At 37.3% G+C, this 14,234-nt stretch overlaps 1 protein-coding gene across 3 annotated transcripts in view; it reads right to left on the bottom strand.

The window, feature by feature from the left end:
• The window catches only part of RBMS3 (RNA binding motif single stranded interacting protein 3), a 446,028-nt gene that overhangs the window by 134,248 nt on the left and 297,546 nt on the right, over nt 1-14,234 (bottom strand). For all 3 annotated transcript variants that reach the window (XR_004495821.1, XM_019005566.2, XM_015617215.2), the window contains exon 6: nt 10,813-10,892. Coding sequence is in view for 2 of the 3 variants with exons in the window: in XM_019005566.2 (XP_018861111.1) it covers nt 10,813-10,892 (80 nt within the window). In the remaining variant the exon portion in view is untranslated. The remainder of the gene's footprint in view (nt 1-10,812; nt 10,893-14,234) is intronic.

Raw genomic sequence — 14,234 nt, 5'->3', positions numbered from 1 at the left:
GGGGAAAAAAAAAGGAAGAAACAAAATTAAGAGGAAAAGGGAAAGAAAAAAAGGAAAAAAAGGCTCAGAATCGGGGAATTCATTGTGCAATCAGTAACCTAATTGACAAGGATGCTGATTGTATTCAGTATTACAACACTGAAACTGAAGAGCCACCCATGACAACTGGGATATATATCTTCTTAGGGTTTTTTGGGGGGGATTTCTTTTGCTATTAAAATTTGCATTTTTGAAATGTAGAAATCTTATGTGAAGTAAGGATTGTTAAAATTGCTGTTTGAAAGTTATTTTTTCCTACCATTTCTGTGCAATCTAAAAGTTAAATTACTCCTTTGCCCTTTTTCTCTCATTTTTTTGGTTTCTTTTTCTTCACTGAACAGCAGCAATTCCAACAATACTATATACTGAAAGATTATATACTGGGTGGTAGGGTAAAGGCTACATATAAAATGCTGCTTTAATGAGCTTTAACAAAAAGGACAAACGTAAAATCAGATATCCATCACCTTTCCCCTCCCTCTTGATGTCTCTCACATTACAGAAGATAAATTGCAGACACATCATAGATACTGAGGCAGCCCAAGTAAAATGTAGGCTGCTTTACCCTTCTTTCAAGTTCCTGTGATTGAACCTGGGAAAGACCTTTCTATGATCTTGTGATCAAATGCTGCCTTTCAAACAAGAAAGGCTCTGAGAAATGGCTAAGAAATGGGGCTTTTACAGCTGCTCCGGTCTGCTGACCAGCATAATGACATTGTTGTTGTGACAAACAAATAAAAAAAAATCAAATAGAATCTTAGCCTCCTGCTTTCCCAGTGCCTTTCAAGGCTGAATTGCTTTTCTCTGTGTTTTGCAGCACTATTCTAGGAAAAGGGTGAGAGAGAGGCTTCAAGTATGCAAGAGGCTGCTGGTATTCAAAACATATGGAAAGGGGAGAGAGAGGCTTCTGGTATTCAAAACATATGGAAACTGCTATTGTGATACCACTCATCTGACTTTGTCAGGATGAATCTCAAAGGGAAACATCTTCACACGCTACTTCAGACACTTCCTGTCACTTCATGCTCAGGGGGAAAGGGCTGCAGAAGAGTCCTCAGTGCTCCTCTGGTGCCAGGGACAGGTTTAGTTTTGGAAGGAGGAAGGGAGGCAGTGTGGCAGAAAAGCAAAACTACAAAGGGAGGACGGGCTCTATGTACTTTTTCCTCTTCTATGTGTCTTCCCTTTCCTGTGACACCCCCTTTCTCACTGCAAAGTCCTTCCTAAAGGCATCAGCGCCAAAGTTTTCCCAAAATGCTTAAGGACACACCAATCACCTCCAGGATGACATCTGTTCAGACAGGTACTCAGAAGTTCAGATACATATCCTCTCTTTCCAGATACCAAATTTTTCATATGCTCTGCTGGTGAAAATATTTTTGTAGAAAGCTCTGTACCAGCCCTGATGGGACAAACCCAGCTGAAAGCCTCCATAAGGCTGTCTGCCACCCAAGGGCCCTTCAAGGCACCTCTCCTGGATCTTCATTGATTTACAGTGGTTTCCTGAAACATGTGAAAATTCAATATTACAATTTTATTGGGACATCATTCCCAAAGGCTTCCACTTCTGGTTGAAATACAGATGCCCAAAGGAGTGTGTCAAAAAGTATCTATTTGCACATTGTTAAGCTTCAATAAAACTTTTTTGTTCAGCTTAGTTGGAATTTACAGGGTAAAGGTAAAGAAGATTGAGACTTCTGACATAAATTTCTCCATACTTTGAACTTGAAAGAGTTCAATGTGTAAGCAAGTGATAAAATGCAAGGGAGGGAGGAGGAAAGCAAGAATTTTTCTATGAAATGCCTGAATGGGAAATAATTTTTATTCAGTTAAAAAACATGAGATAATGCAAACCCCTTGATGGGTATTATTATTATTGAGCATAACACACTATGAGCTCAAGTGGTTAGTCTGTGCTCAGCCTTGCTCAAGTTGGCTTTTTAAATGACTTTTAAACTAGTTGGCTCAGGTGTGACAACAGTATACTGCAGCAGTAGGGTCTGCAAAGCAGATGTACTCCATCATTTAAAGTGTCCTGAAGGGACTAATAAAGTAATGCAGGAGAGGAAGAAACAGGAGGAGTTGTGCCACTGCTGGCCACAGCTAATGCAAAAGCAGAATTCCTCCCTGAAATGTGAATCATGTACAAATAACTTTACAATTTTCCACGTTGTTTCATGCTCTGATTTGCATGTTTTTATTTATTTGCATTGCTTTGTTTTAAACTGCCAGCCTTTTAGACCTAAACAATCTGAAATTCAAGCTGTGAATCTTTCTGGCTCATAAATTTTGCCTGCCAAAGCACCTGCACAACTCGTCTGTCTTGTCTTGGATTTTACAAGTGCATCCAAGGAACAGCACTGTCCCTGGACCAGAAACTTGTTGACACCTCTCCTGCTGATGTATGAGGCAAGACAGAATTCAGTTCACACACTCTCAGCTGTGCTGGTTATGCAGCAGTAGCATACAGAAGGGCCATTTTTTTTTTCTTCAACAAATATATCCACCATTTCCCATAAAGGGAGTGGATTTTCTGAACAAGAAGATTTACATAGTCACTCCTAACAGCAAAAAATGCCTGTGAGTTAAAGGAAAAAAGAAAAGTATATACTGAAATTAGTTTAGATAAACTGTGGCACAGTTCATCGCCACAAGACACTATGAATGAGAAAGGAATGCAGCTCTCTGTTTATGCAGCAGACTTTTAGAAATCTTAGGAAAGGTATGACAGGTGCTACTGCAGCAGGAAGAAAAAAAAAGGAATAATCTTTTCTCATTTATATGCCATATTGTTCTCTAACTTTCATTCTTATATTACTGCAGCAATGCTATTTTATACATCATGACCTGAATTACTGTGATATCACAAACAAACTGAACTTATGCATTTTTTGTTACCTCTAGTTACAAAGTAATGTAAAAACCCCCAACCCTGTAAAAGACTTTAATTATACAGTGAGATCACAAAACTCAGTATATGATCATACAGCTTTTTGAAATACAAAAAGACACAGTTCTTTTGCTAGGAACTTACAGACCAGTACAAGATCAAATGAAACACAACATAAATATGTAGCATTTCAGATCTTTGAGACTGTCCCCAACATCAACAACTTTATGTATTTCTAGAAAAGCAGGCTTTATATGATGTCAGCATTCTGTCTTCTCTCACACAGCTTTCCTCGTGAGCTCAAATTACATGACTTAGCACTGTAATATTATATATACAATATTAAATATTTGGATTTAATATCTTAAATACAAATCGGTTCAGCCCTCATTCCTCCAAGAAATTAGTGTGTACAAACTATTGGGGTTTACTGAGTAAACAAATAATTCTGTATCCTCCTAACCAAAGGGGGTCCTTTTTGAGCTAAATGTGAGATAAAATCTTGGATAGGAATTTTTCTTTTTTGCTTTTTAGTAAAATAACCCCTGCTTTTAAATAATTTAAAGAATATACAATTTTTAGGACCCAAGAAACCTAGGAAATTGGAATGGAATGGATCTTTGCAGCATGACATGGAAATATGTGCTATGAAAGCAGAAGCACCTCCAGCAATGTCAGCACAGTAAGGACAACTGAAGGTTACATAAACATAATTCTGAAGAAATTTAAAAAAAAAAAAAAAGGAGCTAAAGGCAGAGAACCCCATCTTGTTCAGTGTTACAAAATGACACGCTTCACATTTGATCTTCTTAAAAAGGCCATGAAGAAAAACAAACATCATCAGATTTTAAAGGCTGTCTTTGAAAGAAAGGAAACTTTGAAAGTCCAAGAAACACTTCAACTTCAGTTGAAGTCAAAAGCTATTGGAAATCTATTGCTGAAGAGTTGGTATATGTTGGATTAACTACAAATAATGGATGGCCAAGAACTGGGAGGAGGGTTAAGCCAGGAACCTGTGCTGGTGGAATTGGACAGCTGTGAGTCTAAAAGGTAGGGCAGAACATGGAGCAGTGATAAGGTTTTGGCCACATCATAGAAACCTGCATGAGCCACAAACCAAAGTCAGATTTAAACAGGGAACTGCTTTCTAAGCAAAAGGTTTTATATTTCCCAATAACTCACTACTGCAGTTCATTGGTTAGAAAGTCCATCTTTATGACTATCTGTCGCTCTATTGAGAATGGCGAGAAGAACGACACAGACTCTTTTGTGGAGTCCATCAGGAGAATTTATCTCAGTTTATTGTTTCAGATCTTTTTAATAGACGGATACGTGAAAAGTACAGAAAGGAAAACTCTTACTGGATAGTAAACTAACACATCACCATCATTGGTCAGTGGGGCTCACCACCCTTCGACCTTCTCTTGCAAGAAAACAAGGAACAGACAAACAGCACCTGCAAGGCTGCTTTCTATCTCTGAGGATTGTTTTAATTCCTCATTATGAATTCCCAGGCCACTTTCCCAGGCAAGACTGAGAAAGTTATGTGGCCTGTTATTCTACAGGCACTATGCTGCCTGCTTCAGAGTTACTATCCATAACTACCTTATGCAAAGTCTATGTGATCTTAAACATGATGTGATGTCTGAAAAATGAAATTATTTCCCTGGGGACACTCTCTTCTGCGAGCTGTACACACCACCCAGGCACCTCTTAGCATCCAACAGGACCCAGGCAATGGGTCCACAGAGCCCATTCTGCACAGAGCTGTTTGTCATGGAGACCTGAGCTTGGCACGGTGCCTGCGCATCGCTGAGGGCACGGGAAGCACACGGGGTCCAAAGCAGGACAGGGGCTACAGAGGCCCCATGGTCATCACCAAGACTCAAGCAGCAGCTAAAGATTCTGTTTGTCAAAGGTGAAAGAAGATGAAGCTAACAGAAGTTAAAAGAATATTCAGAGGGTTTGCGATGTAAAAGAAATTTCTGCCTACAGTGAGCTGAGTTTGTGTATTTACAGAGCACAGAAAGTGAAAGATAACAGTAATTACATAAATTCCAAACATAAAAAATGACAGCCAGGAGTTGGAAATGAGAAAAATAAATAGAAAATTTGTTAAAATGTTATTTTTTATGAAGGTCTTTAAAAGGGTCATATTTTCTGATACAATAAGGAGGAATTTATGTAGTGCAGTCAGCAGATAACAATGATTCTTAGAATTCAGGTAGACAATATAAAAGATTCAGAAAACATTAGTATCATATACATGAAAGGAACTGAGAATACAAGTGGGAAAATTTGGGGATTTTTAATAAAAAAATTTTGAGGTTAACAGTATGTAAAAGATAACCCCCTTTTTAAACTAGTTTCACTGTGTATTACCAGTAGAAAATCTGGCAGAATCCCCTTTTTTCTGAGTTCTCGGTAGCATTCAACAAATGTTTTAAGATATCTACTAAGTAATACCTGGCTGATAGTTTTGGCTGCTGTTTCATCTGGTTTAAACTGTGAAAAACATATACCTATATGCAGATAGCTATGCAAATGCTCCAAGAAGAAGTATTTGGAAGATTTTTTCAGTGTTTTGTCTATATAAATGAACAGAGAATTAAATAAAAAAGATAAACCACCAAGAGACAGGGTCTAAAAAGTTATCAAACAAAACATTTTAAGTTCATTCACTCAGAAAAATTACAGCATCACTAATGACAAACAAGATAGCATTGATAACAAGATACTAAGAGAAAAATAGTGGAAAATGTTGTTAATATTCAATACACAGTTAACTCTCAACTGGAATACTGTTCCCTCATCACCATTTAAGGCACAATACCCTAGAAAACACCTTGCTCTAAATAAAGTATTCCAAGTTCTAAGTCTACTTCTCTGAAGCAAAGGTTAACTATTTGAATTTACTCTCCATGGTGGAAGAACCTGAGATGTCCTAAGCGAAATATTTAAACTAAGGAGAGAGGCAGAAAATATCAGTTGATTTTGGTGAAATGAGTCTGTAAAAATGCAGTGCTTGGAACACTTTCAAGAAGAAAAAAAATTAGCATGCCCAGTAATGATTAAAGAAAGATATGAAGTATTTGCAAATACATCTGTATTACTGCAGATAATTTCTTTCTATTTAAGAGTTTTTACTCTAGTAAAAGTCAGTATCAAAATGACAGTCACTTGTTACTTGTGGGGTTCCTAACATACACAAGGGTAATAAGTCCCTCTTCTTTCTTTTTGTCAGATATCTGTAATTAAATTAGAAATAAGCAAACAAAGATTCTTGACCCTGTAATGTAGCATTCGTGTGTCTCACTTTAAATTTTCTCTGAGAAAGTAACTGGTCCAATGTCCTCTGATAACTCGAAGTATCTACAAAACAAATGAAATTTAGGAAGTACTACAATGACTAGAAAATGCTGTGAGGGAGTATAATGGACATATCAGCAGAGGATAATTGCTACAATTGAGGCAAGTTCCTGTGAAATTCCAGAGAGAAAAGCAAAAACTTGTAAATTTTTTGCATTTATTCAGAAAGAGAAAATGAAATTATCTGAAAACATCCAAAGATACCGAGACATGAACGAAAACTGTGTAAATGTCATACCCTAAACTTTCCTATCCAAACAGAAGCTAACTTGTTACTGAGAGACAAGCTAGGAAATTTTATTTAATTCGGTGATTGCCAAATGTAAAAAATTAGCAAGATTTCCTATGAAGTCTCCTATTCACCAACAAAAATAGATGCAGTACAGAAAGACTGAGAGAGCTACCTTCATTATTAGTAGTGCTCTTCACATCTCGATGGAGTTGTGGAGAACTCATTTGCTGACTTTCAGCAGGACTATACAAGGCCTATACCATTAGTTTCACATGGGGCTGAATTCTCTATAGGATGAAAATATATCCACTAGGCCATGTAGGTCTTTTTATCTCAGGAAAGCAGTACTAATAAAGGGAAAATAAAAACCTCTCACAAATACAACCCACTAAAATAATAATCACTCAAAGCTACTCAGAATATTTATGAAGTTGACATGGAATCTGCCAAGCATTGAGATTTTGCAGATTTCTGGAGATGACTGTGCCTTCTCAGTCTGAAAGAAATGCAAAGACATTAACTAATTATTTATGGGACAACCAATTATTTTGTACTGTAAGTCTAAGACTGAACTTCATGCAATGCCTATTAGTTGAGCAGGCAAGACAGTGGAGCAATTCCTTTTGGAGTGGAATGAAGCCAAGGAATTGAACAGAGAAGCCCCCTTAATGAGAATGATTCACTAACACAGACACAATGATGCTCAATTTACCTAGGCACTATACAACTGACCATCAAACGTTTCAAGAGACAGAAAATAACCTTTAAATTGTGACTGGGTTGAAGCAGAGGGGTCTGGAGATGCTCAGTTCTACAATTTCTAAGAAACGACAGACAGTGATTGAAATTATAAAGCCAAAGAAGGATGAATGTGCTTTTACTTTCAGAAGGTACAGAGTCTCCAAAGTGCCCCGTGTGCCCTCCTTTCCTTAAATGTAGCACTGCTTTCCTGCTGCATTCTTGGTCTGTGACAGCTTAGATGTGTGACTCTTGGCTAGACTCAAACATCCAGGTAAACAACTCTCTTGCAATTTTTTTCCAACTTACAACAACAATAAAAAAATCCCAAACCTGACAACAACAAAAAACAAATTAAAAAGAAAAATCCAGCTGCATTTACATCTCATTTGCCAAGAAGAAAACTAGTATTCAAAATTAATGTTTGAGATAACTCTTTGGGAAGGTATAACTAATTCATAGCCCATGCTTTATTCTGGGATGAAAGCCAGAGCCATGGTTCCCAAGTCTTTCTAAGGGGTTGTTCAACATCAAGTGAAAACTGCCTACCCCAGATCTTCCATCATGACTGGGTAACCAGGCAAAACTGCCCCTGCAGCACATGAGCATTTTATCCTCCAAACATGCTAATCTCACGAACATACACCCCACAGAATGCATGGTGACACACCACCAGGATCACACCTCAGGGAACCCAGCAGAGAAAGACAGCTTGGATGGAGGAGAGCTGCCAAAATGATTTGTCTGGTTGATAATCCCACTGCCTCAGGCCAGTAGCACATGGCCAACAGCCAGGCTGATTTCTTGATGGGCCTCATGCAACCCTCTATTAGCTGATAAACTTGAACCAGAGCATTAGAGCTTGGATGAGAGGAGTGGACAAAAATGCAAAAAAAAAAACTTTTCAGTTTACTGCTACATCTGAAAGAATCCATCTAAAAATCCAAAATCAATGTAATTTAACCCTAAAAGGATTGATCCATTTTCCCTCTCAGTAAGATCATGCCTTTGAGCAGCAGAGGTTAATAACAGATAGTGTTGCATATTTCCACTAATGTTCTCCAGTTCTTAGTTTTTTAACTGATATCCATAAAGAGGTCACAGCAATAAACTAGAGATGCTTCTTCTTCTATGCCAATTACTGAGATGCTGGGAGGATCCTTTTCAGACCATAATTGTGATTTTCCAGGTACATTAAGAGACTTGATTTTCCTTCCTGTTTAATGCAAGACACCGCTATCTTTACTGAGAGGCCTAAATACAGGTTCATAGCACAGATGTAGAAACTGAGTAAAAGCCTTAACAGGAATCTACAACAAGAAGAAACCAGGAGCTAATAATTTTTTGCACTGGATAAAATGTAAATGATCCCCTGAATTGACCCCACTGCTAAGGTGATCATGTTTGTGCCCTGGCTTCTTAAGAAGAAGAGGAATAAATACAACAAATCTTTTAATTATGGATTTAAAGAGTGTCCTACTTTAATAACAAGGCAAAAAAAGCCTCTTTTATGTGGACCAAATACTCTATGACAAGTTCTAATTACCTGTGTTTTGAGATACAAAATTTGCCTCCCAAAACTTGAAGACAAAATGGGATTTCACAGATACTTCATGCATAGTTGAGTGAGTTCAGTTAATGGTTCAATGACTGTTCCCAAGCTGCATTTTGCTCTATCTGCATCTGAACAGTACTCAGGTAAATTAAAACCCTTAATATAATCACTTCCCAAATAATCCTTGTGACTCAATGCCATCTGACAACAACAACACGAGAGAAACATAGTAGACAATCTTTTCACATGGACATCTTTTCTTCTTCAAGAAACTAAGAGCTGATTCATGTCTTTTAAGAAAGCATCAAAAGTTATAGACATTAAAGTCCAATTTCAGTGTGTCTCTTGAAACAAGAGATAACAAGAAGTAAATAAGCATGCTATCTTATCAAGATCCCTATTTTGATGGCCAACATTGTTCATACTGAATACCCAGTACATTCCTGACTAAATTTTTTAAATTTAAAAATTTAAAAAATAAGAAAAAAAAAAGGAAATAATTTTCATTTTATAGCTGTCATTCTTTACCATTCAGCTTTCTGTCTCAAGCAGGCTCTGTAAGAATATTCTACTTTAATATTAGATCTAATGATGTATCCTCTCTGGGACAGCTGGGAATGTGACCATGGAGCACTGTGGCTTTTACAGACAGAGCCAGCCTTACCGACTCCTTGCTATTCACACTCCTTCCATTGGGTGTTGCTGTGATATTAAACAGATTACTGCTGGGACTCAAAGTGTGCATACAGAAAGGCAAGCCAAAGGTTAAAGTTCTCTGCCTAAGGTGCTCAGCCCATTGTTCTACGCAGCCCAAGTTTGTTTTGCTTAAAAAGTTGGTGGTGTAACTCATTAGCTGGTGCTGAGAAAAATTGTGTGACTACTTTTGAAAATGCAGTCCTAAAATGGAGTCTTTCAGCTTGCACTAAAAGCTTTATATTCTTTCATGAAGGTGATCTGACTAAAATTTATATGTACATTGCAGCATTCAATTACTGTACACTGTAGCTGTGCAGATGGCTTTCTTTTAATTAGAGTATTTAGTGCATCTTCTGCATAAAGAACCAGGCAATGAATAAGAAGAAATTTAATGAAAGTAGTCAAAAAAGGAAATAGTTTAAAGGAAACTAGGGGAAGAAAAAAAAAAAGGTGAGATAATGACTTAGGACACAATTCTTGCAAGTATTTCCTGCTCATTTAATGCAGCCTTTCAGAAAACCCAGAGGAGAAATCTTTGTAAATTTGTGGCCTTGGAGAGGTCTTGCCAAGCAGTAAGTATTAAGCAACTGATAACTAAACTTTGCACATCAGATGAATGCACCGATGATAGCAGAAGATTTGAAAAGCAAAATAACTGGAACTTGGCTTTCAGCGTGGCACAGACACACCAGTGAATGTGTTCCAAGGGTATTGTGAGAAAGTGTCAGAATTTCATTAAGATACAGTGAGAAAAAAATGATATAAAATAATTTAATCTTTTAAATACCCTCAGTATTAAAAGCTACTGCTATTAATATTAGTAACAGTAGCTAGCAACACTAAGTGGTAACTGTGATGAATATAAAGCTTCTACAACCTGAAATCCTGGATAATTTCTTATCAATAATGAAGAAGCTAGGCTTATATTCTTATATAAGTTGTATTCCTAGTTTGTTAGAAAATCATTGGCATTTAGTTATGTGGCCTCTATCCTAACTGGGAAAAAAAAAAAAAAAACAACCAAAAACCACCAACATTCAAAAGGAAAAAACACAGTGAGACAACATGAATTTTATATGTTCTTAAATTTGCTTCTGGCAGGCAGAAATGCTTAAAACATACAAACCTGGGTAAGAAAAAGCTGCTATGGGTCATAAAGGACAGGCTTCAGCCAGGGAAGTTATACACCCTCTTAGCAGGGGCAGTAATTTAAGTCACTCTCAAGATAAACTCCAGTGTTTCTGTATTCTAAGCTCTTCAGTGAATTTTAAATTTTGCAGTGATGGCTAGACTTACCTGGTAGACCGGGTGGGGTTTTCAGATATTTGCCATTAAAATGCTGAATTACTACTTCACATTTTTCTGTAGACTCCATTCTGGAAAAGAGAAGAGAGTGGGATATGGGTAGAGGCAATATGTGCGTGCTGGATTGTTATGGAAGCACTCAGTCAGCAAAAAAACAAAAAGCAGAAGGAGAAAAAAAGGACAAGCACAGATGCTGAGAGACAACTTCATAGCTGCTGCTTCTGATTTCTGCAGAGAAACTGGTTGAGCCCATTTAGGACAGAATGTGGCTCCCGAGGAGGACCTGCCACCCTCCCCGCCTGCAGCTGCACTTCCAGCTGTGTTTGAGCCACAGGCCTGTCAATGAACAGTCCTCTTCTGGCTCCAGGGCATCACCCTGAACAAGGACATCCTTTGTGCTCTCACGTGCTGCCTGGAAAAGCAATGGACACGTTTCTAGATTCCTTGTGCACCCAAAATAACTTCAAATGGCTTAAAGAAATGAATTGCAGGATTTGGAGAGGAACACGGAGGATTAAACAACAATTATTAAGGATTATAATGTTAAGAAATCAACCTGCAAAGACAGACTTTGCAGTAAAACCAAAGACAATGCATATATGACTATTACAACACAAAGTCGAATTCTGGGCAAAGACAGTAATTTATGTGTAACACCAGCAGGGGAAATGCCTCACTGTTCATCTACTATGAGTTCAGGCTAACTTTCAGAGTTGAGACATTAAAGCATTAACAGTGAATTAGTAAGTGTATTTTTGAAGAATGTTTAGGAATACAAAGTTAATTGTCAAATCCCAAACCATGGTTATACCATATCTGGGAACTCACCATTGTTCCACATCTTCTAAATTAAGTGCATACAAGTCCAGAAAAACTTTGCTACAGAGGGGCTTTAGAAACTTTGAAAAGAGGGAAGAGAGAAATGGAAAGCTAGTAATTTCCTAGAGAAGTTGTGTTTAAAGCCATGTTCAATGCTCCTTCAATACACCAGTACCTACCTCCAGGTAGTCACAAACTAACTCTGCTGACTGATATATTGCTTATTTGTCACCTGTCTACATTGTTTCAAAATGAATTTGTCCACTACCCTGCCTATCACACAGTTTGGGGAAACAGTGGTTCACATACAGCAGCAGTTTGTCTCCCAGGATACAATTTAGCCAGAGTCCATAGGGCCACAGGCCACGCCACGCCACCAAAAAAACACAAAACAACAAAAACCAAATAAAAACAAACAAACAAACAAACAAACCGGAAAAATCCTGCTTGCCCATTTAATTATTTGAGTCAGTCTCTTGTCCAATTGTTTCAGGTGAAGTTATTAAAACTTTCCCCTTCCAGGTTGTATCACGGTGTATCATGTGGGCTGGGCTATTTCTACAAGCACAGAGACAGCTACTTAGATTGTTCACTTTGGCTTCATTCAGATTTAACTAAGCGAATGTCTGCGCTGAGCCTTTAGAGACTCTTGTCTCTGAAAGAATAAATGCAATAAAAGTCTGTTTTCTGTAGCTGCAGGCACTTGGTGTCAAACCATGTTATGTTGCACCACACAGCAGTGACAATTTCATTTTAATACATGGGGTACATTTTAACAAGCCAAAGCAATCCCTGCAAAGAATGCAATATATAAGATGCCAAATGAAAGAGACTCAGTGCACTTCATGCGTTTTATGTGGGAAGAGAATAAAAGTGAAACCCACAGTGCTCTGGGATAAAAAGCCCATCATTCGAATAGCACTCTGAAAAAGAATGTGCACATTTTCCTCTCAAGTTTCACAATTAACGGCTCTCAAATGCCATTGCTGGCTATCTGTAATCTGGCACACGCTTCGCTTGAAACCGACACTGGCATTATCGACTCGGGCTGAAAAGGCAGCACAATAGACAAAGCCCTCTATACATGTTCCCCTCAGACGTGTTGCTGAGTAACAACTGCATCCATCCTTCGCCCACCCCACCTGAGCCCTGGTGTGCTTTCTGCAACTTCTGCCTCTGGGGGTGGCCTTTCCTCCTGGCCAGGCAGAGGATCAGGAAGGCGTCCACCCCAGGGTCACCAAAACATGAATTATAATTGTCCACGATGCCCCATTTCTTAGAAATAACTATTTCAAATTGAGTTCTTCGGGATGATTGGCTCACTGACTAACTGGGAAAAATGTGGGGTACAGAGCAACCAGATATATTCGCAAAATTGTCAGATTCTTGCCGTAACAAAACTCTGGTTTTAGTTTAGTTAAAATTCTGACCAATATCAACCTCTTAGGTGTCAATGCTTATGGAAGGCTCGTACATGAATTGAACCTATCCATACACATCAACACACATTACTCTTCTTGTTTTATCCATAAAGATGAGCTATAACTGGGCAGAGGCACCAAAAATAAACTTTCTTTAGGTCCACGTTAATAAATTCTTACTACTTTTCTTCCAAAAAGCTGCGGCACTCCTCTCTTGTAGAATGTGCTTTGAATTATTCTTCTTGTATGAGCTAGCAACGTTTCAAAATGTTGCTCGAGACTGGCATTTAATAAAAATATCACTAATGGAACTGTTACATGTTAAAAGGTTTGTTGTAAAAGAATGTCAGCTGAGCCCAGGTAAACTTGGGAGAAGAACACAAATACACCTTTTAATATTGGTGTTCCTTTCATAATTAATAGAACAAAAATATAAAAAAAAAATATCCTAGATGCTTCAAGACCTTCTACAGAAAGATATAATTATTCAACACTCTTGCTGGAAAGAGAAGGACAAGAGCTTCACATGATAATAGAAATTTGGTTCTGATTAGATCATTTGCACTTTCAAACTCCTTTCAACTATATATTTTTGGTGTTTATCCTAACAAGATCTAAGATAATAATTCATGTTTAAATGCAATTTGGAGATAAATATAAAATTAAAAAGTCATAGGTTTTTATAACTTTTTAAAAGGTACAGATATTGATATAAACCCAAAATAACAAATAAAACCATGATAATTTATTTTTACCTGTATCTATGTATCTCCCAGTTCTGGAACATACAAAATAAATAATGCAACTGTCTATATTCTATCCAATTTGAAAATAAGTAAATTTTTATAAAATTTAAGAATATTTTTCTTATTTTTTTAGCTATAGTTTGTAAACTAAAGATATTTCAATATGAAAAGTAAAAGGAAAAAAAATCAAAACAAACCCAAAACAGTGGGTGCTTAAGCAAGCATCAGAACCAAATAATTTGATGTTCACATCCTGCTGTTAAATATTTACATCATATAATTTTAAAACTTTATATTATCCTATTATTAAATAATAAAAATAATTTATTTTATAATATAATATTTATGTTGTATGTCTCTACCACAGACCACAATGGTACCAAAGTAGTCATTATGTGTTTTTAGAAGTAATAGGGAATGTTTAACA

Source organism: Parus major, chromosome 2 (assembly GCF_001522545.3).
Source record: "Parus major isolate Abel chromosome 2, Parus_major1.1, whole genome shotgun sequence".
Classification (NCBI taxonomy): Eukaryota; Metazoa; Chordata; class Aves; order Passeriformes; family Paridae; genus Parus; species Parus major.
Note: the sequence above shows the minus strand (reverse complement) of the source record. Positions and strands in the feature narration are given on the sequence as shown.